Source organism: Colius striatus, chromosome 5 (genome assembly GCF_028858725.1).
Source record: "Colius striatus isolate bColStr4 chromosome 5, bColStr4.1.hap1, whole genome shotgun sequence".
Taxonomy (NCBI): Eukaryota; Metazoa; Chordata; class Aves; order Coliiformes; family Coliidae; genus Colius; species Colius striatus.
This window is the reverse complement of record NC_084763.1, coordinates 12,163,429-12,186,101: the sequence shown is the minus strand read 5'-3', so window position 1 is coordinate 12,186,101 and position 22,673 is coordinate 12,163,429. Positions and strand designations below refer to the sequence as shown.

The 22,673-nt window shown below is 37.6% G+C and overlaps 1 protein-coding gene across 1 annotated transcript in view; it reads right to left on the bottom strand.

Annotated features, from left to right (window-relative positions):
* Nucleotides 1-22,673, bottom strand: part of SUGCT (succinyl-CoA:glutarate-CoA transferase) — a 325,436-nt gene that overhangs the window by 250,354 nt on the left and 52,409 nt on the right. The window contains exon 9 of the mRNA XM_061996874.1: nt 2,957-3,052. Within this exon, the coding sequence (XP_061852858.1) occupies nt 2,957-3,052 (96 nt within the window). The remainder of the gene's footprint in view (nt 1-2,956; nt 3,053-22,673) is intronic.

Below are 22,673 nucleotides of genomic sequence, written 5' to 3'. Positions count from 1 at the left end.
TTATGATTTTAAATACAAGGAAAAGTAAGAAAGGTCAACCTAGAGAATACCTTGAGGGACAAATTATGTTGTTAGTTTTTCCACTCAAAAAGCAAAAGGTAATTCAGTGAAATTACAGATACACTCAAAGTCAATTTTGGCCTTGTAAATAGAAAAAAATAGAGCCATTTGCAAAGATATTCTGAACAAAATTATTCAATTGAGGCTCAACAATATAGCAGCTGCTATAGCATTCCATATACACTGCTGAATGTGTTAGAGCACTAAACCATTTACTGTAACAACTGTAGGCAAAAAAAGGAACTATTTATGTACACATTTGTGATGCTTTTGACATATTTTCTATTACATTTTGGTCAGCACTCTGACCAGACTTCTATCACACAGAAAGATGAAGTAAATTATTTAGATTCTGTCTTTTTAGTATCTATTAAAGGATCTCTTATGTTTATCCAGTCTTCTATGACTCACCATAGTCGGACACTTTTTAGCAGGATTGCAGTCTCTGTATCACTTCAAAGTTATAATTTACTACCAGTGTGAAAACTCAAAATACAGCAAATGAAAGCAAAACAAAGGTTGAGGACATAATTCTGAAATACAGGGAATTCAATTTTCTGCAGTATAATTTGTATTATTTTAAGAAATTAGAATTTACTTGCATAAAATACCTCGAAACAAAAAAACCCCACATACTCTACATTTATTTGCAAGCATTAGCACTGTGATAACCACATATTAGTTTAGTAAGCAAAAGACAGTATATTCAATAACTAGGATGAGGGATGAAAGTCAGGTTTCAGAGTTCTGTTCTAAACTGTTTTACAAGTGAGCAAAGGAAGCAATTATAAAAGCACAACAAGAGGAACGGTGAGGGTTAATTCATGCTGATGAAGAGCTTTGCAGTCTAAGTATAGCTTATGTTAGTAAACAAAAAATAAACTCTAGAAAGTATAATATACTTATGGTTACAATCAGAATTATAACCATGCTAGCTGATGGAATGTTAACAGATGAGCCATAAACACAGACACATGCAACTCCACCCATAGTAAATCCACTCTAATTACTGGTTTATGAACAAGAAAAATCAGATTTAAATTGTTTATAATATTGAGGTAATATTTATAATATCTACCAAAGAAACAGCATACAGAAACACAGGAACCAGAGTTTAGATATGATTTTAAGTTTAAAAAGTTATTTACACGTTGACTAATCTCCGTTAAACCAGAAGATACCTGAAAATACCTCCTCAAACTCTGTATATCTAGAGAGCTGTCTATAAAAACTCAACATCTGCTTTTCTTTTCATTTTGACTGTGGAAAAACAAAGGTGAAAGGACACAAAAGAATGCAAGTTTCAGTTATGCAGCCAAATGCAGTGTGGTGAAGATAAAATGTTTTGTTTAGTCAGGTTTTAGGTTTTGCTTATACAAACTTCAAACACTTCAGATCTGTTTTATACTTTCAATGTACTAAAGTTCAAAAAGGGCTGCACCAAAAGGTCACATCACAGAAACACAGCAGAATGTACCTATTTGGTGTAGTGATGCCTTGTTACACTGGGTCATGCAGAGCCGGTTCTGGGAAACATGACCATACTTCTATGCTGTGCCCAGCACTGAGCAGCGCAGGTATAGCTGTGCTGCACTACACCCAAGACAAGAACCAAATCTGTTTGGTTTCCAGGACTAAACTCATCCTTACAGAAAGAGCCACATCTCCTCGTTGGTCTGAGACAATTTGTAATCTTCTCTAATTCATAACAAGCCAGCTGACTATGCAGTGGTATGTACTGGAAAAGTTCTTCTAGCTCATGTAGACATAGCTCTTAAAAAAACAACTGATTATGGTTTTAGGCCTGAGGATTCCTGACTGTGACACTAGTCAGTGATAGTGCTCTGCACAAGGATGGAAGATTTTTGCTTCAGAGTTTCTATGGCCAGAAGCAGCAAACCTTATAATGTTGTGATCACCACCATCTTCACCATTGGAGAGAAGATAATACATGATTTCCCTCACTTTCTCTAAAAATAAAGGAGACGGTAAAGAAACTGAGTGGTGTTTAAGTGCAGTTCTCCCAAGCAAACATTGGGAACTATATCTCTCAAGATTTAAAAGACTCCAGGCAGAAATTAAGAAATCCAGGCTCTGTCTAGTTAACTTGCAAACATGACTATTTGATGAGAAGTGTCAAGAACTATGAAATTATTAAATAATAGATTTTTTTTTTTAATTAAACACATGCCTAAGCCTTCACAAGTTACCATTACCTTCTGTCAAGAACACAAAATGATTAGCTAGAACATAAAAAAACTTTCTACTGGAAGAGTTTGCAATACTAGCCAGAAGTAAGAGAACTGTAGTAATTTTTTGTGTGTGCTTGTTTATATGATGAAGGTCATGTTATTTTAAGGAATTTAACCCTTCATTAGATGTATCAGACTATGAACTCCTCTTGGGAGATATGATCAATACCCTTTGTCAACATCTTGTCTCACTGAGCCACAGTGACTTTTAGCAAAATCAATAGAAATGTACAAATACATAGAAGTGACAGATTTTCACGGTCACTTAGATTGTTCTTTTAGACTCACAAGATAAAAATACCAAAATTCAGAGGCAAAATACTTCCATTTATAACTGGTAAAGAAATCAAGTATCCCTTAAAGAAGTTTCTGTCAGGTGACAACCAATCAAGCCATCATGCTAGCATTAAAGTCATCCAATTTCAGCCAACACCTTTGATCTATTTCAGTGTTCTGTTACTAATCTACTGACGAAGAAATATGCAAAATGTAGAAACTACAATGAACAACAGAACTTTGTCCTACCTAGACACAGACACATTACAGACTACAGCAGGTCATGGGAAAAGTAAGTCAGTTCTCAATCCCATATTACACAAAATCATTAATTCCAAGATCAAAAAATCCTAATGCTTTCTGCTTACCTGATACGGAACAATACTCCCGTGTGCAGTACCCCAGCGTCTTGCTTCAATTTTGCAATTAAGGTAATTAGCTGCAACATGAGTGAGACATGCAACCTAGAAGTGGAAGAAAAATAAAGTACTCAGGAAAGATGAAACCTTACTGACAACTTCTCCAAGATTTCTGTTTATTTAAATAAGCCTCAGATACACAACTTAAAATCTGTATGTGACAAAAACATCCTTTATGTATTACCTATTATGTACATTTTTTAACATGAAAAGACTCAGGCTATCATGGAAGTGCTTCTGTAAGTACAACTCAATAAACTCAGAAAATAAAACAAGTCCTCTAACGGTAGTAATACTAGACAAATACAGCATTGACTTGCCCTAGGAGATAAGACAGCATTACCCTAAACATTTTGCAGAATGGTCAACAGTATGAAAGAAGAAAAAAAAATCGATGTCTTGTTTAAAGTCTAGTGGGAAGCATGATGGATTTGTGGGATAGAACTCACCATTTCCTGAACCTCAATCCCATGCTTAAATCACAAAGGCTTTTTCTCCGCTACAAGATTATCTTTCCGTTTTCTCCTATGCTTCTCATTTTACATGTACAAGCTATGGAAAATACTTCTGAATTCTTCAGCTCTCCTCATGCTCTGTAATATTAATTAAGTGGTAGGCCTTGATAAATCATCTGCCATTAGAAGATGAAGAGAGATTTATCAAGATATTAGTCAGAGACAAAACTGGAAAAAGATTAATTTTGTGAAAAATATGGCATGCTAATTTAGTAACCACAATTTAAGGGGATAAATATATACCTTGTAAGTACAAATATATCATCAGAGAAAAAGAAGGGAATATTTATGATGCAGTGATGCCTGAAAATCGGTTGCTGTGTTATAATCAATGGTAGATTCTTTATTATTTGTTGCAGAAAATATAGCATGTGACTCTATCTGAAGCACACAATAAAGTAGTAGTTGGCATGCAAGGTTACCACTAATTCACCAGGCACAATATGTTTGGTTTATGCTGTTAACTAGTGTGCTGGTAAGTACAACTGCCTGCCTAAACAATAGGTCATGTGACCTTTTTTTTTCCCAAATTTTTTTTTTCTTCATGTTTTCCCTATCAGTCCCTAGATGGAAGAAATTTGCTCTGATGAACCAAGTGTTTACTACTAATCAGTCCAATCTACATCAAAATATAAAATAATTAATTCAGATGTCATCAATGTATTATAGGTGCTCCAGAATCTCCCTTTTCCAGTGCAGCCTGGGTCAGTCCATGGCAAATGGTGGGGCTGCATTTCCACCCCTGGAGCAGCGCAGCACTCAGCAGTGATGTGACTTCATTTAGGCCACAATAGTCTACTGTCAAGTCTCCACTCTCTATTAGACTTTTGCACAAGGCATATGGGGCTGTAAAAGGGTGACGAGGTCCTGTCGATCACCCCTTGGCTCTCTGCTGATGAATCTGCTTATGGATGGGGATCAAAGAGTCCCAGTTGATGTAATATTGGCACCAGTGAACCATTGTAGTCACAACTGGGAATTGCTGTTCCGCAAACCTTAGCAACCTTGTCACAGCAGAAAGGTACTCCAAGAGACTGGGCAGGTGGGACAGCTGTTCCATCCTCCTCATGTAGCTCCAAAGCAGGTACAGGAAGGTACACCAGTATCCTTTTGGGTCATTAAAAGATTCTCTCCTGTGGTACTCTGTGCCAAGGATGCACAGAGCCTCTGGGCCAGTCACAATGGAGGGCTTTTCATAGAATGGTAGGGGTTGGAAGGCACCTCTAGAGATCCCACTCCAACTCCTGCTAAAGCAGGTTCACCTCCAGAGAAGGAGATTCCCCACCCTCTTTGGGCAGCCTGTGCCAGGGCTCCCTCACCCTCAGAGCAGAGTAGTTTCTCCTTGTGTTTAAGTGAAACTTTTTGCATTCCAGCTTATGTCCATTATCCCTAGACCGATGACTGGACACTACAGAAAAAAAGTGTTGCCCCATCGACCTGACATTCCCCCTTTAGGTGTTGATGAGGTCCTATTTCAATCTTCTCCAGGCTGAACAGAACAAGGTCCTGCAGTCTTTCCTGATACAAAAGGTGCTCCAGACCCCTGATGATCTTGGTGGCCCTCAGTTGGACTCTGTCTAACAAGTTCCCTGTCCCTCTTCAGCTGGGGAGCCCAGAACTGGACACTTTTGACACTCATCACCAGTTAGACTCACTTCAGGCTCTTTACAGTTAGCTGTTGGAATCTCCCCATCACTCCAGCAATGCAGATGGGTTCTGCTCCTTTACTGCTTGATGGCACTAGGGTTCATTACGCACTGATGTCCACCAGTGTGCCAGGCAATCAGATCCACACAGTCCCATAAAGCCAGCTGTCCCTCTCCACCTGGCTGGAGGCAGGGTCCCTCTAATATTGGTCATAGTATTTATTAATCACTTTTTGTAAACACAAATTAGAAGTCTCTTCAAGAGTATTACAAGCGGGATCAACCCTTCTGCTCTATCTGGGGAGCTGCCTGCTGGAAACTAGGGTGGCATTTTTCCAGAAAGTATCCCCTTTTGTGATTGTTTTTCCTTGCAACTCACGTATCTGTGCCTCTTTGGTCAAGTTAGGCTCCATTCCACTTCCTCATGTCCTTTCCATGGTCATATAAGTAAAACCACAGGGTACTCCATGGCATGTATGTTCTATACTCTGTCTCTTGAGCAGCAGAATGCGTACTCCTCATAGCTGAGATATGGACCTGTTACAGGCAAGGAGTAGGACATACTCTCTTTGAATTTGTGGCACTCCTAGGGCAGTTTCTCTACTGCTGAGATGCTGGCCTGTAGGGAGGAAGAGAGACTTCCTTCGAATTGCTGGAGTTAGCCAATCACTCCATCCACCGATTGCTCCTCATCCTATCTCCAGGACATGACTGACAACGAGTTGGCATAAAATGGTGGTGCAATTCATGACAACTTCTGCCTCATGCAAGGTGTGCACTGGACTTAATCTCGTTCTGTAGGTATCTGTTCATTGTCTGGATCATTATAAATCACCTCCAGCAGAGCTAATTCCCTCATGCACTGGATACCTCTCCCCATGGTGGTCCACTTGCCTGGGTAATATGTAACCTCTTCCTTGAAGGAGTACCCTTCCTTCACATCTGAGAGAAGTTGCCTCCAAAGGCTGAGGACTTGTGTCCTTTCTCCAATTGCCTTGTCAATGCCCCCTTACCTAGACAGGGATTCCAGATGCTTGGCTTCCCTACTCACTAATTCCAGGCTACTGGCTCTGTTATCAAAGCAACAAAGCAGACAGGTAACAACGCACTCGCCCGGACAGTGCCTGAAATCTCTTTCCATATCCCAAAATTCACTCAGCAATAAGGATTGGGTGATCATCTCTGGTTCTGCCTCTTCCTCCCATTCTTGTGATGACCCTGGTTCACTTTAAACTCTCACTAAGCAAACCAATATTTATACGGATTTCTTCGTCTGTACATGGGCAACTGATAACAGGCACAGGTTAGTTCTCTGGTTCAGCTGCAGCACCTGTCACCAGGGTTGAGTAGTCACAGTACCTGACAGTCTATTTTTCTCCCTTTTCCCCTCAGGGTGCTGTCTATCATTGATCAGTGTATGGTAAATACTGGCATGGGCCCAGCACAGTGTGGTAAGTTGTGCCTCTTTGTAACAGCCACAGTATTTTCCTTTCAAATACTCTATCACTCTATTAGGGTCCTGTGGTTGTTTGCGAGTCAAGTTCCAATCCATTGGAGGTAAGAAGCTCTCTAGATACCTGTGCATGCTCTCCCACAGACCACACCACCCGTGACTACCCAACCTCGGGGCAGATCTCCAAGTTGTATTCTTTAAAAAAATTTTTTCTAACCATAAACAAGACCTGAAACACATTCAAGAGAAATAGGCCTAAGAGTATACTGGCTTGGACATCCCAGTGATATTAAAAACTCCCAAAACCTGCTGTTATCAGCCTGAAGGTGACAAGGGAGGTGAAAGAGCTTAAGAAAGTATCCCTACTTTCTTTCCCCAGAGACTGTGCGTGATTACTAATAAATTCCAAAAGAGGTATGGGCACAACAACACTGCCACATGCAACACCAGCTTAACTTCATGACCAGTGATGTAATCACACCATGTGTTGCCATTACCCAGTACAGAGCAACGATAGTCCTCACTCCTCTCTCAGAAGTGACAAACATCACTGCAGGGAACACATATATTGCATATAAGAACGTAGACAACACTATCGTAAGAACAAACAGACCAAAAGTGTGACCAGCAGATTTTTAACTAATATAAGAGATCTGTATAACAAATTTATTTTAGCTTACTCTGCTCAAGCCTGTCCTTTGCACCCCATGTTGCACACCAAAAAAGACCGTTGTGGTTTAAGCCCAGTGGCAACAAAACCCCACAGGGCCACTCACTCCTCCCCACCCTTGTGCGATGGGGAGGAGAATGGGAAGAAAAAGTTAAAACTTCATGGGTTGATATAAGGGCAGTTTAATAGGACAACAAGGAGAGAAGAAACAACGCCATTAACAAAATAATACATAAAGTGATGCACAATGACATTGCACACCACCTGGAATCCAGTGCTCAGTCCCATCCTCAGCCACATTTCTCCTCCCTCTAGACACCTCCCCTAGTTATATATTGAGCATGATATCATATGGAAATGAATTTCCCCTTAAATTAGATCAGGTCAGCTGTCCCAACTGTGCACCCTCTCAGCTTCTTGTGAACAGTAACTCTATCCCAGACAAAACCAGAACAGTCCACCATTTACATTCCAATAAGTTACTATCAGAATTTCCAGAAAAAGAATATCATTTCATTTTCTTATCCTTTCTCTAACACAGGTTGAAAAGGCAATGTGCATGTGTCACTCTCACATTTAAAGCAAATATTTAACTGTAAATTATGGATACAGTGATTTGGTCCAGCAGAAAATCTAAGAAAATATACAGCAAATAAGAATCTAACTGCTGCCAAAAACTATATCCATATAGTTAGTTGTACCAACTACAACACCTTACTCATAAGTACTGTTGCAAAACACTTTGTAGTTGGATTTCATCTGCAGCTTATTATAGCCCAGTGTCACTGCATTCAGCTATAATGTTGAACAATGCTAGACTGTCCTTCGGTCCCCAGGAAAACCTCAGCAGTTGAGGAAATGGATCTGGGAGGACTTCTTCTTTTGGTTTGAAAATTTCTTGAGCAATATAGAATGAAACACACCGTTATTACAGAGAGAGTTTACTGAGTCACAAAAGCACATTATTTATTAATAACAAATACTCTGGATTCATCGTTCCTGTCATTTTTCAATTTGAGATCACACTCCATATGTAATATTTCTTTTTTCCACAACAATAAATTACTATGCAATTATGATGAAATATTAAACATTAGATATTCTTCTGTATTTGTGTGTGAAACTACATAGCTGCTGTATCCCACACAAATTTCCCTGACAAGTGAGATGCATCCATCACCATGGGTTTTTACTTTTACAGAATACCTTCTGTAATATACATGCATTTAACTTTTCACACCTCCATCTGGAAAAGCTATACCAAACTTAACTCTGGGAAGGACACACAGAAATCCTAAAATATTGATATTGAAGAATGAAGCCAAGATTTCATTTGATGTATTTGTTTATGTTCTATGTTGTAGTAATAAAGCTATGAGTTTCACAAACTAAATTCTTCACAAAAAGTTTCACAGGAAAGATTTTATTGTTTTTTTAAAGAAAGAATTTTTCTCACACAGTGTTGCAAATTGCTTCAGTTCTCTCAATGAGATGAATGTAATTCTTTCAATGGTGGAAAACATAAACATTGAGATTTCTCCAAAGCACCTGTCCACAGTACAATAGGAAAAAAAAAAGAAATTCTTAGAATGGTAGGGTTGGAAGGGACCTTTAGAGATCATCTAGTCCAACCCCCCCAAGAATTAAAACATAATACTCACTAGATATTGGACTTGTACCATTAAAGCTTCTTTTCAAAGACTTGTTTAGGTAGCAATAGCCAGCAAATGACAGGGAAGTCAGAAGCTTACTAAAGACAGCAATTTTGGAACTAAAAGTTGCTTAGTCTATATCAAGGTCTCAGTTCAACATGAAGTTGAACTGAGTTCAACATGAAGTTATGAAGTTCAACGTGAAGTTGAACTGAGTTCAACATGAAGTTGAACTGAGTTAGTCTGAAGATTAATTACATTTCAATCAATGTACCAATTACTTTCTTGAATGCATATGCCTATCTATCCTGCTGAAATCAGTTTACTTATTAATGGTTTTTCAATAAATCAGGAAGGAAAAAGGCTTTTGGTTCCCTTTGACTTCCTTCTCTGAGTTGGGTACCTTGTTCTTAGTCAAGAATTAGTAACAGTAGTAGCATAATCATTCAAATAAACTTACAGTGATTACATTGAAGTAAATATTTCAGTGCTTTATATTTTATGGATAAACATTTAGTTGAGTGAACTCTGTGGTCTTTTGCCCTTTTCATAATAACTCTCAGAGGAATTCAGCAGACTTAAAAGATGCTTCTATTCCTACTCTCCAATGAAATTGTTAAAGAGTCACAGAATTACCATGCTTTTACCTTTTCTCTCTTCCTGGCTCAGTTCATTCTCTCTGCTATTTCCAAAGATCTACTCTTACTAAAAAATTCACTACCCCAAAAAACCCAAAAAACCAACCTTTCAGCATATACATTTTATGTCCTTAACAAACAAAGAATTTATCTACCTGTATCTTACAGTTGTTAAGCAAAATGCTGAACTATAAGCATTAAAAACAAAAGACAACCCAACCGAACATTTCTCCAGACATAATATCCCCTAGAAAATATGTTTTTAACAATATAAGTCTGTTTCTCCAAATTGCCCTGTAATTCAAGACTCAGGATCTCACCACTAGTGACACTTCTTGCAGTAGGAATACCTACAGTACAATTAATCTCTCAAAATGAAGTTTGGATACATCTGTATTACATAATCAGTTAAGTATTTTTAAATCTATATTTTGAAACTGCTTTCTTGAAACCTTATAGACCCATTTATTTTCTCCTTTAATTAAGAACTAATCCTTAAAAGCAACCTTTGGACTTGTAACATTAAAGCAGATGTAATACAATGATATAGATATCTCTCTATTCATTTTCCTGCAGAGACAGATGCATGCACTGTAAATATGGATTATCAAATATCTACAGCTAAGTGTTTCTTTATTTCACATCAATAAAGGGAACACACACTTCAACATTCCTTTCTGATATTACCGTTGATGGCCAAATCACACATTTGTGTTCCATACTTAAAGCAGAACAAAAAGAGCTGTATTAAGCTGAAAACTTATGCGTAGCTTCTGATGGAATCAGACAGATGGGAAACAAGATATTAAAAGCCACAAGGTGAGCAGACAAAGAGAGACAGAATTTCAGATTTTCTTCAAGATAGCACATCAAACATAATTTATTACAACGAGTTCACTGAGTCAATCAATCATTTACATTAAAGTTCAACAAGTGTATATGAATAACAAAAGAAGATAGGTAACTGAAAGAGAAGAAAATAACATTTTAATTATATTCTTCACTTTCTTCTCCCTCCAATTTTGTGCCTGCTTGTCTCAACAAGGTTTTAACTCCTACCTGAGTTGATTTTTTTTTTCTCTCATTCTTTGTTTACATCTTCATAAAGAAGGCATGTAGACTATCTTTTATGAACTTTGACACACAGACACTTTACAGTAGCCCAGATAACTTATTTTAAACTATTCTACTTCAATAGTAACCCAAATATTAATTTATAACTTTGCAGAATAAAATTATTCTGGAAATTTTCTATGCCTTCTGTTGTGCCAAGACTAATAATGTTCCACTTAGATCTTTTCCTTAGTTCTGGTGACATAGAAAGAAAGGATTTATGCATAAGAAAAATTTTAACATAAGACTCTAGTCTTCATTTGGTGTATATTTACCTAATGACCCTTTTAATTAATTTATTTATTTACACATTTTCCCCTTTCCATGTTACAATAAAAAATTTTACATTAATGAATCAATCAATTAATTAATCAACATTCAAGTTTGATTAATTTTGCTTTTGCAGTTGTCCTCCCTCACCCTTTCACAGACATGTGCATGAGGTGACTCTTGGCTCTTGCTTTTTGAGTGTTCTTTTTCCATTTACAAAAATATCAAAACTAAAAAACTCTGTCCCTACCTAGAAAATTCCGCTCACAGAATCACAGAAACCTAAGGGTTGGAAGGGATCTCATTAGAGCACCCAGTCCAACCCCCCCGCCAGAGCAGGACCACCTAGATTAGGTCACACAGGAACTTGACCAGGTAGGTTTTGACTGTCTCCAGAGAAGGAGACTCAACAACTCACCCATTATGAAGAAAACCTCACCCTTCCATTCAAATTCTGTTTAGCCACAAGAATTAATGGGAATACAAATAAGTTCTTACTAGTTTGCAGTTACCTCAACTGTTGCTATAGACAGTGCACGTATGTTTTATGTTGCATCCTAAGCATTTATCCAATTGGTTCAGGCCATGGCACTGCACCACAATAAATGGTGCTGTTCTGGCAGAGTTTAGGCAGGCAATTGTTTTGTACTCCTCCAATAATGAACTGGCAGCATGAACCACAGCCTTGCACTGAGGCAAGAAAGATTCAAGGCAGCCCATTCTTCAGGGGTCCAGTGGGAAGCCACATACATCCAAGATGTCAACAAACCTCACCTTATATCTGGGCATGTAAAGGACTTCCATCTAGTCTGGAGCTGAGAGCCCTGCAGGAGATAAAAATCAAGCTCAAAAAGCTCAAGAGTGCCATATACCCATTGGCTGAGCAGAGTATCCACCTGCAAGCACAGCAAAGCCACTGACCAAAAATAACTAAGATGTTAGGTATTCAGTGCTGTCCCTTTATCTGTGTAAAGCAGTAGGTCTGACTTTCTCTTGAATTCACAACTGTTGGCCCATAAGCCTCTCCACATAGTTTTTCCCCTTCCCTTCAGGTGCCAGTAGTATTGTAGCTGCTTTGAACCAGTCCTTTGCAGACCAGCAAATTCCACGACTGACTTTGAAGAGGTCTGTAAAAGCTAACTAAAAAAGCAGTTACTACCACACAGACCAAGGCTTACTATTAAAGAGCTTACATCTCCTTTAGAAAATGTCTGTGGCTATGTTATGTACACTGTACTATGGGTAAAAGTCTTTTCTTCCTAGTGATGCTGATTTTTTTAATGTGAACCTCCAGGAAGTGATCATTAATTCACCCTTCACAAAAGAAAACTCCTAGCATTGAAGCATCAGCAAATGGTGTAATCCTAGCCACAAATACAAACATGTAAAGATAGAATGAAATGCTTAATGTCAAATAACTACAATTTTAGAGCAGGTCTCATATTAAGTCTTTTCTTAAGGTCTTCCATACAGACACTTAAGCAGGTATCCAGTTCTACGAAAGTAATCACATGCAGCTTGGGGGATTTGCTCATTAAAGTCAACTACTTGATCAAATAGCACACATAAAATCACTGTCAGAAATTATGCACTAGGAGGTGCTTAATGAACTAGTAATAATAAAAAATATGTGCAATGAGAAAAACAAAGGCAATATATTTTGAAAATCCTATCTTGGGCACAGATTGTCAGAGGAGAAGAAAGTTGTAGAAAGTAAAACAGTCTTTAAAGTCCACAATTGAGTGCATCTTTCTTTAGCATGAATATGATGGCCGAAAACAACTCTTGCTTTATAAAAAAGTTTAAACTAGATAAATATAGAGAAACCATGGCATCTTCCAAAACACAAGGCATTTGTGTAGCAGAGAACTGCTGAGTTCAGTGAAATGCAACAACAACAAAAAGAACTTATCTACAAATAACTTGATTTTTATTTAGGGCTTACAAAAGGCCAGAATGACTGTTTCTGTGCTTCCCACAGCATGGAGACCACCCCATGAGAAAGACTTAGTATTAACAATAGCAAAGAGTATTTCAAAATTATTCAAATTTCAAAAACATGTATCTTTCAGCTCACAGTTTCAAGAGAAAGTAAATGTTAAATGGACTCCTCCCTCTCCTTAGTCCTCATTTCAAAAAATAAAATCACAACAAAACAACATACCTACATCCACTCAGATGAATTTTAGGTGAAGGATCAGAAATAAATATCCTGACCATAGAATCTATTATACAGTACTGACATGAAAGAGGAAGAAAAAAATATTTTAAATAAGTGCTAGCTGAAGAATACAACATTTTAAAATTAAGACTCAATTACATTTTCATGACTGAAATAACTTCAGTCATTTTCATGACTGTTTCTGAAAGTGGAAAAATCATACTACTACATTCACACAAAAATCCCTGGTTTAGCGTCATAATAACACAGGAATAGCTCTAAGGAATCCATCACTTTAAAAAAGAAAACTATTAAAAGAGAATTTTCAGTTTAGAAAAACCAAGAACTCCAAAGAGAGTCTATACATTCTGAGCAAGAATTTAGTACACTTACATACAAATGATAATCATACTGTCCTATAGTATTTTTCTATCCAACTTCCGATTCCTTTAATTAGTAGGTACTTATTATTTTCTTTTAACTTATTCAGGAACATATAGCCCAAACACTCCATCAAATCTCCTACCAGCCCTTATGCACATTATATGTTGCACATATTGCACCTTCTGTCACCCCGAGTTTCTTCCAAAAGACGCTTCCCTGAAACAAGAGTGATTCATCTGCCAGATTTCAAGTTTCCACTCCACGGGATGAAGGCACTGAGATTCCCAGGAACAACAACAACAACAAAAAAAAGCCCATCAACGTATTTTCCCATAACTTGTTTCTGGAAACAGATGAATCATTTTAATAGTGACTTTGAAAACACTTCTTGGCAATTCCATGACATGGAAAATTCAGCCAAAACAGTTAAGACTTTGGAAAAGTTATAAAAACTAAAACCAGATTCTGATAAGAGACTTATCAAACAATCTTAACTATAAATAACACTTCCACAATCATTTCCTCAACTCTCAATTTTCTCTGAAGAAAGAATACACATCCACTGAAATATTAATTACATTACACTCTGTGTCTTCACACAGATTTACTATATCCAGGCAAAATTCAACTTAGAGTGTCCTCTGCTACAGTTTACCCAGTTTTTTTAAGACTACAACACATTTTCTTATTCCTTAATTATAGCCTTTCCCACCAAGACCCTATGCATTTAATATGAATTACAACTTATCTGGTTTTTAATTCTATGTTAAGATGTTTGGTTGTATTTCAATGATTGTTTAGAAAATAGCATATACGGAGTTCTCAGAGTGGCTTCCATTCAGGCAAAGAACTACAAGCATATTTGCAAAACACAGAACTATTTGAGCTGTGGGAGTTGTGCCCAGCTAGAAGGGCTTCACTTAGCAACAGAGCTCCAGGAGGAGGGGAGTAGACTGAGGAGTATCAGGGAGTGCAAGTGACAGACAGACTACTGGAATCGCACTCTGCCCTCTCTGGGACTGACTAAATCAGCACACAGGACCCATAATATGGAGGATTCCCTGTTCTCTCTCAATCTGGTTGAATTCAGTGACTTCAAGATAGGAGGTAATGGCAACAAGTTCATTCCCAGGGCAGCAGACACATATCTGCGACTACTCCACCTTCTCAGGTGTCCCTGCACAACAGGTATGAGGCTTTCCAAGTGGAATTATTAACACCGAGGACAATGGTTCATTTTTCTTGATGGTGTCACCAAGGTTAAGTCAGCCTACGTCTTGTGTCAAAGCTGCTTCTTTATAGAGAAAAAAAAGATGAGTCACTGTCATAGGAGACTCTCTTCTGAAGAGAACAGAAGATCCAACTTGCAGAATGGACCCATACCTTAGGGAAGTCTGCTGCTTGCCTGGAGCCTGAGTTAAGATGTGAAGGCAAAGCTTCCTACTCTGGTATGGCTCTCAGATTGTTATCCATTACAGATTTTTCATATAGGCAGTGATAAAGTTGCAACAAAATCTCTGAACGTAATCATGAGAGACTTCAGGGCCTTGAGATAAATGGTTGAGGAATCAGGAGCACAAGAAGCGTTCTCCATCCTACTAGTTAGTAGTGAGTGACAAGGGAAGAAACAGAAAGAGTCCCGAGGCCTGGTGTCATCAGTAGAATTTTGGAGGTTTTGATCATGGACTGGTCTATACAATAACAGGCCTGCTGGCATCAGACAGGGTACATTTGTCTCAAAAGGGGAAAAGGATCTTGTGCAGGAGTTAGCAGAGCTCATTGGAAGAGCTTTAAACTTGATTTGAAAGGTAAAAAGGATAAAACCAGGCTCACTAGAGAGAAACTATCATTTGATGATCATTTGGCATGGTATGCCAACAAGGTCCTTCAGTTTGCTGCTTTAGTGGAAGTAAGGGACGGAGATCCACGGCGCAGCAAAAACATAAAGGTTATTGATGTGTCAGAAACCACAGAAAAGCCTGAGAATGGTCACTCTGGAATTACAGTTTCTCCCTTAAAAAGGTGATGAGATCAATGGCTTATCTGAGGTGCACCTACAACAATGCATACAGCATGGGCAACACTACAAGCTCAAAGCCATTGTGCAACTGGAATACTAGAGATGAGAGCGCTGTTGCAAAGCCATGATCACATTGCAGTTACAGAGACATGGTGGTACGGTTCTCATGGTTGGACTATAATCATGAATGTCTACTTGCTATTTAGGAAAGACAGTTCAGTGAGGTGAGGTGGTAAGGCAGATCATTATGAGTGCCATCACATGGCATGTACAGAAAAACCAGGCAATCAGGACCAGTCACTATGGGTTTATCAAAGGCATATTCTGCTTGGCTAACTTGATTTCCTTCTATAACAAGGTGATCTGCTTAGTGGATGAAGGGAAGGCTGTGGATATGGTCTACATGGACTTTACTAAAGCCTTTGACACCATTTCCCACAGCACTCTCCTAGAGAAACTGATTGCTCAGAGCTTGAGTGGGCACACACATTAGTAGGTAAAAAACTGTCTTGATGGTTAGGCCTAGAGAGTGGTTGGTGAATGGAGATAAATCCAGTTGTCAGCCTGTCACCAGTGGTGTTCCCCGGGTCTGTGTTAGAGCCTGTTCTGATCTGTTAATAACTTACCAATGATCAGTAAATTTGCAGATGATATGAAGCTGGGTGAGAATGTTGATTTACATGAGAATAAAAAAAGCTCTATAGAGGGATTTGGACAAGTTGGATCAATGGGCTGAGGCTAATGGTATGAGAATCAGCAAGGCAAATGCCAGGTCCTGCACTGGCTCACAATGACCTTAGGCAATGTTTGAGGCTTGGGGAAGAGAAGCTGGAAAGCTGTCCAGAGGAAAAGGACCTACAAGTCAACAGCTTGGTCTACAGCCACCTGAACATGAGCCAGAAGTGTGCCCAAGTGGCCAAGAAGGCCAATGGCATACTAGCTTGTATCAGAAACAGTGTGACTAGCAGGACCAAGGAAGTGATTGTCCCCTTGTACTCAGCACTGGTGAGGCTGCACCTCGAATACTGTGTTCAGTGCCCCTCACTACAAGGACATTGAAGAGCTGGAGCGTGTCCAGAGACAGGCAACAGAGCTGGGGAAGGATCTGGAGAATAAGTCTGATGAGGAGCAGCTGATGGATCTATGAATGTTTAGTCTGAAGAAGAGGAGGCTGAGAGGAAAACTTTCTACTATCTACAGCTACCTAAAAGAAGGTTATGGCAAGGTGGGGGTCGGTCTCCTCTCCCAGGCTACAAATGACAAGAGGAAATGACCTCAGTCTGCACCAGGAGGGTTTAGATTGGATGTTAGGAAAAAATTCTTCACTGAAAGGGTTGTCAAGAATTGGAACAAGCTGTCCAGGAATACAGTTGAATCATTATCCCTGAAGTTATTCAAACGCTGTGTAGACGTGGCACTGAGGGACATGGTTTAGTGGTGGGCTTGGCATTGCCAGGTTAATGATTGGACTTGATCTTAAAATGTCTTTTCCAACTGAAACAATTCTATTCTATTAAAAAGAAATAGTATCTGTAGTCAATAGCTGAGAATGAAAACACTGAAACATAAAAATAAAACTCAGACATATAAAAATTAATTACCTGTGAGAACAGACATCAGAATAACTAGTATCCAGAGGCTCCAATTTGGATGCTACATACACTTTATTAAGGATTCTGTTGTTTTATTTCATGAGTATAAGGATGCTTTTCCATGAAAAGCTGCCAATATCACAAAGAAGCTGTAATTAAGGCACTTCTCACTTTTGATCTTATGATTAGAAACAGTGCCATTTACAATGAAAATATGCACACACCTAACCATTTAAAATACACATCTTTTAGTCTCCACATTTATCAGTATTAATACTCGCAGAGAAAAAAAAAGAATCTTTAGTGTCTTTGCTCCTGACAATGTCACTTTCACCTTATCTGTAGAGAATTGTCCCTCTAAAAAAATAATAGTAAGTTCAACAGCTTGTGCTGCAGCAGTGCAAGCAGGTAGATATTTACATTTTTCATTTGATACATCTATTTTTTAGGGATGAGAAGTGTGCCATACTCCACTTCTATTATCAGAGATCTCCTCTAATCATAACAGTATTGTCTCAGCTGAACACCACTGGCATTAGCCATTAAGAGAGGTCTCTGCACACTGACCGTTCATTATTTAGGTGTTAACGCACTACACGGATGACACAAGAAACAAATCCACGCAGGTGAAGGAAATGCTGTAAATGTTTTACAGTGCATAAGATCATATTTTTGTGCCTCTGCCAAGTTAATGCACACCCACCGTTCAGGCATCCACAATGCCTTTCTGAGCACTTTAGTGCTGTTGATAGTGCAGATGCAGTTCATCTACTGAGCTGTTAAAAGTCAGAGAAACGTGGTTCAAAGCTCTATTTGATTTGAGAAATAAAAAGGTTACTATTACCAATGACTCCGGAGGAAGAATATGGCACTGCTGCCTAATAATGCATTTTGGATAATGACAACAAATTTGTGAGTCTCTGAAAAAGGAAGCTTTTCTTTAATAAATCTACAGAAATATTTATATAACACAAAGAACAAATTTGTTATTACAGAGTAAGTTCTTATGAAAATAACTCCACATAAGTTTTTATCAGAGAAATCTGGTACTGCAAATATTCATTCCAAAGAAGGAAAAGCATTTTTACAAATAATTGAAGTCTGACTTTTAGACAGTTTAGTGGATACCTTTTTTTGAACCAGATTCTGAACATTTATTTTAATAAGCTTTCACTACAACACATAACTAATGAATTATGACCACTGGCCTAATCACATGTCACAATTCCTAAGAGTTTGCAATTTAATTGATGAGCCAGAAACAATACAGTGCTGAATAACATAGACATGGAGAAACACAGAGTCATGGCAGCAAACCTCCATCAGACCAAAAAGAAATCAGTCCAAATTTGTTTCAGCATCATACTTGACCTTTTTTGTATATTATAATCTACAGGGACATTTCAATCAGTGCTAAAGCAATCAAAATAAGCAGTGTTAAAACCTTAGCTAGGGTTCCATCAGCATGCACCAAAATGACATACATGGTAACATTTGCTAGATTTCCAAAAGTTCAACTGAACATAGAAATCAGTTGGCTTGCTAACTCAAAATTTTCAATGACAAAATTAAAACTTCTTCCATGAAGTTACAGTCTCTTTCCTTGCTATTTACATAAATAAACAGTGCATAAGTGAAACCTGTCCAAATCTGACCAAATTACAGAATCACTTCTGAAGGCTTCCAGAAATTTAGAGGGTGGAGTGAGCTTCTGGGATACCCTAAAAGTGTTTATTCTGCTACTAGTTGCTTAAATCATTTCCATTTCTTTTAACCTACTCAGGTTATTCTTTTTCCTCCTAATACTTTGCATGATCTCAAAATATGATCTGTTGGTAATAAACTACAACATCTTGATTCCATCTCCAGAACTACATCCTTATTCAAAGGTCATCTAAATAATAAAGTCATTAAATAAACACCTTCATTTGTTTTCAAACTCTCTTCCCTGCTCACTCCAGACAGGAAAAAAAAAAGCTGTTTAATGTACAGAAACAAATGAAATGGCTATCTCCTTCCTAATGTTTCTCTAATTGATGAAAGAGGTAGCTCAACACACGAAAACGAAGCCACAACATATTCAGGCTTAGTTTCATCAGCACAAGAGCAACAGTAGCAATGGCAAGAAGGCACAGAATTTAGTCACAGCACAGCTGAAAAAGAAATTCCCTTGCAATCTGGTTTTGTACACTTTATAGATTAAAGAAAGCCTCTAAATAAATCCAAGATCCAGTTGCAGTATGATCTACCAATGACTTTTTGCATAACCAATCATTAGAAATCACAACACACATTCCAGAGAGGCCAATATTAAATTGAGTTACTGTCATGTTAGTATGGTCTTCTGGTCTATTCAATAAAATTCTGGCTCCTTAAAACCCTGAGGGAGAGGTTCTGTTCTTAGTTATATTCATGTCCTCAATTGAAATTATCAAGAATAGTAGCCAAGAAATGTGTTTAAAGCACAGTATATATTTAAATGCATGTTCACATTAATTCAGATTTTATCTTTCCATATCAGAGCTACACAGTGCAAAAGAAAACTTCTCCATACACTGCATACACAATATTTATCATGACAGAGATTAAAGATAGATTGTTTTGAAAAGATGATACTTTATAAGCTTGTAAAAAACGAACTGCTTATTCAAACCATACCCAAAACAAGACAACTGTGTAATAGTCCTCTCAGCCAGCCTCCAAAATCACCAGCAGCAATGACCTCTAAAAAAGACTTTCTGTATTGAGTCAACTTGCAACTTTCCATTAGTAAGTAGAGAAGCAACAAGATACAGTCAAGAGACCTGAACAGTATTTGAGTTCCAAGATTGATGTTTTTCATACAACTTAGTGCTGAGGGATCCTGTGATCTCATATATATACTACAGATAGCATGTAATTGTTACCAGGTTCACCTATATCAATAATTTGTAAAAGACATATCGTAAAAGCTCTGAATAGAGAGCACTAAAAGCACCTTAAATAGATAAGCCTTAAACACAATCAAACAATGCAGAAACTAAAACTAATAGTTTATTAACCTTGCCATTATCTCAGTAAGCTAACTGTCAAACTGAAGCAAAAACACAGAATCTAGAAGGTAATTTGTACCAATTTTCTAGGGTCAGTTCAAAATTTTAAGATTACGAGTTTGCTCTGTCAAATAGAAACTAAAACATAGTAATTAAAAACAGAGAAGTGCCTGATGACCAATCATATAATACAAACAATATTAACCACATTATCCTGTCTGTGGAATCTGAGAAAAAAAATATGCTTCAAAATTGCAGAAATGTGAAATGCAAAATACTTCTTACAGATTTTCAATCCAAGAGAAACCAACTTATTACAGTATTTGTTGGAGCCTGGTTGTAATTAAACACAGGAAGGATATTAAAACTTCCAAGAGAATTTTTTTAAGCCACAACAGAAGAAAAGGCACAATTGCATAATTGGAACCAAATCCCAAACCCACTTCCTTCTTATTTACTAGCATCATCTAAAGGACACTATTTAGAATCTGAAAGGTCTAGAGCTGATGACTGTAAATCATCTAAAAGTCAAAAATTTCAAAGGAATTATATGACATAGGTTAAAAGTTTATAGATGGGAGATACAGAAAGTTAGTGCTCACTGCAAAACCACATCCTAGAGGTCACCATATCTCTCCTGTCAATAAAGTCTTAGAATTCTATTTTGTTGGAGGGAAAGAAATCCCTTTTGACAATAACAAGCTGATATAAAGCTATAAGGCACAAGTGTTTGATATACAGAATTTAAAAGAAAGATGTCTTTTTAAGATATTCTAAAAATAACATTTCTTTAGAGAACAGGATTTCACTTATCATTTGGCTCTACACAGATCATCAATTAGTTAAATACCAAACTAGCCTGCCAGTCAGGAGGATATTTCTTTAAAAAGCTTCAGACCATTTTTGCTGGCAGTTGAATTCAGTTCAATGCTCTTTGTCATTAGCATATCTGCACAGGAAATTAATATCAAAAGTATCCTCCAGTCCTTCCCTTCCCCAAAAAATGTTAATCCTCTTGCATTTCTATAAGGCATGCAGAAAAGTGATAGCTCAGACATAAATGAGCATGTAGACACTAGGTTTTTTGCTGTAAACCAAGAGGTTTTTTAGGGATTTCAGATTATTTAACCCCTGGGTTTGCTTTTTTTATTTTTTTCTTTTCTGTCAAAGTCATCAACAGAACTCAGTGAAGACACCACCATCATAATTCTCAGTTGAAATGAAGGGATGGACAAAAGGTGCAAGCACACTGCTATAGTAGCTCAGTGCATGAAAAACTGAAGCCAAAAGTGTCATACAGTTCCCTGCTTTTTAAACACTACTTAAAGGAGGATGGTTAAGTAGTGCTTTTGTTTTACACAGAAAAAAAAAAAAACAAAGACTCCTTTCTCTCAATAAAAATGATCACACTCCAGTGAAACTCATGCTGATAGAAAAGCTACCATGATGCATTCGTCTGACCTCCAGATCCCACCATTAATCAACTGCAACAAGAACCTAACAAACAAAGTCTACAACTTTAGGTTCCTCATTGTTTTGGCAGCATCCTTGAGAGACTTCAAAAGGCAAAAATTTCAAAACATTCATCACATGAGGAAGAGCTCACTTTAGATATCTCAGCTTAGTATGTAAAACCACCACCCCTTTGAAAGCATGCAACTTTCAAGAACCTGATCATATCACAGTAACTGTCTAACTTCCCTTCAAAAAAGCTTACCATCAGAAGTACTGCAAGAGTAATTTCTTTTCTTCCTTTAATTTGTGCTTCTCTTAATACACTGACCCTTAAAGACTTACTAGCAACCACTAGTTTTGCAAAAAGAAGGAGAATGAACCAGAAAAGCTAGATGTTCTCAGAAAGACTCAGTCAGCAGTTATGTTTTTCATAATTTTAACACTTTTTTCAATGGGATTGATCACATGAGTTTAGTTTTGGTACCCCAACACTTCATCCAGAAATGTTTTTTCCAATTTAATAAATGTTCTCATTACAGTCTTAGGCCAACATCCTGAAGTTAACTCTATTACTTCAGCCCAAAATATCTAAACCAAAGAAATAGCTTTCTGAATCACAGCTTATAACCACACTGTATTCCAAAATAGCAATTTATTTCAGTTTCATTTACCCAACACTAAATTAAACCACTTATTTTGCAATAAGAGCGTGCATGTACAGAATTACTTCTTAATAACTTCTAGACAATTATAAAATGTGTTAATGTTTACCAAAAAAATCACTAAACTATCTTATCATCATTTCATTGTTTCTTCATCACTTCTTCAGCTAAGCACATTGAAATCAAACACCATATATCCTGCCTTGGCCAGTAGCATCTATGTCTTCATTCCCTTTCTTGTGTAGGTCAGTGAGTGGCCTAAAGCACGATGTGGAACTTCAGATAGAATTTTTTTGCAACTTGAGAACACGTTTGTTCACGGACAAATCTATCCTAACCAAGGAATAAGATTCTAAAGACAAATGAGGTGACAAAGCAAGATGAAATAAGAGTGTTATAGCAA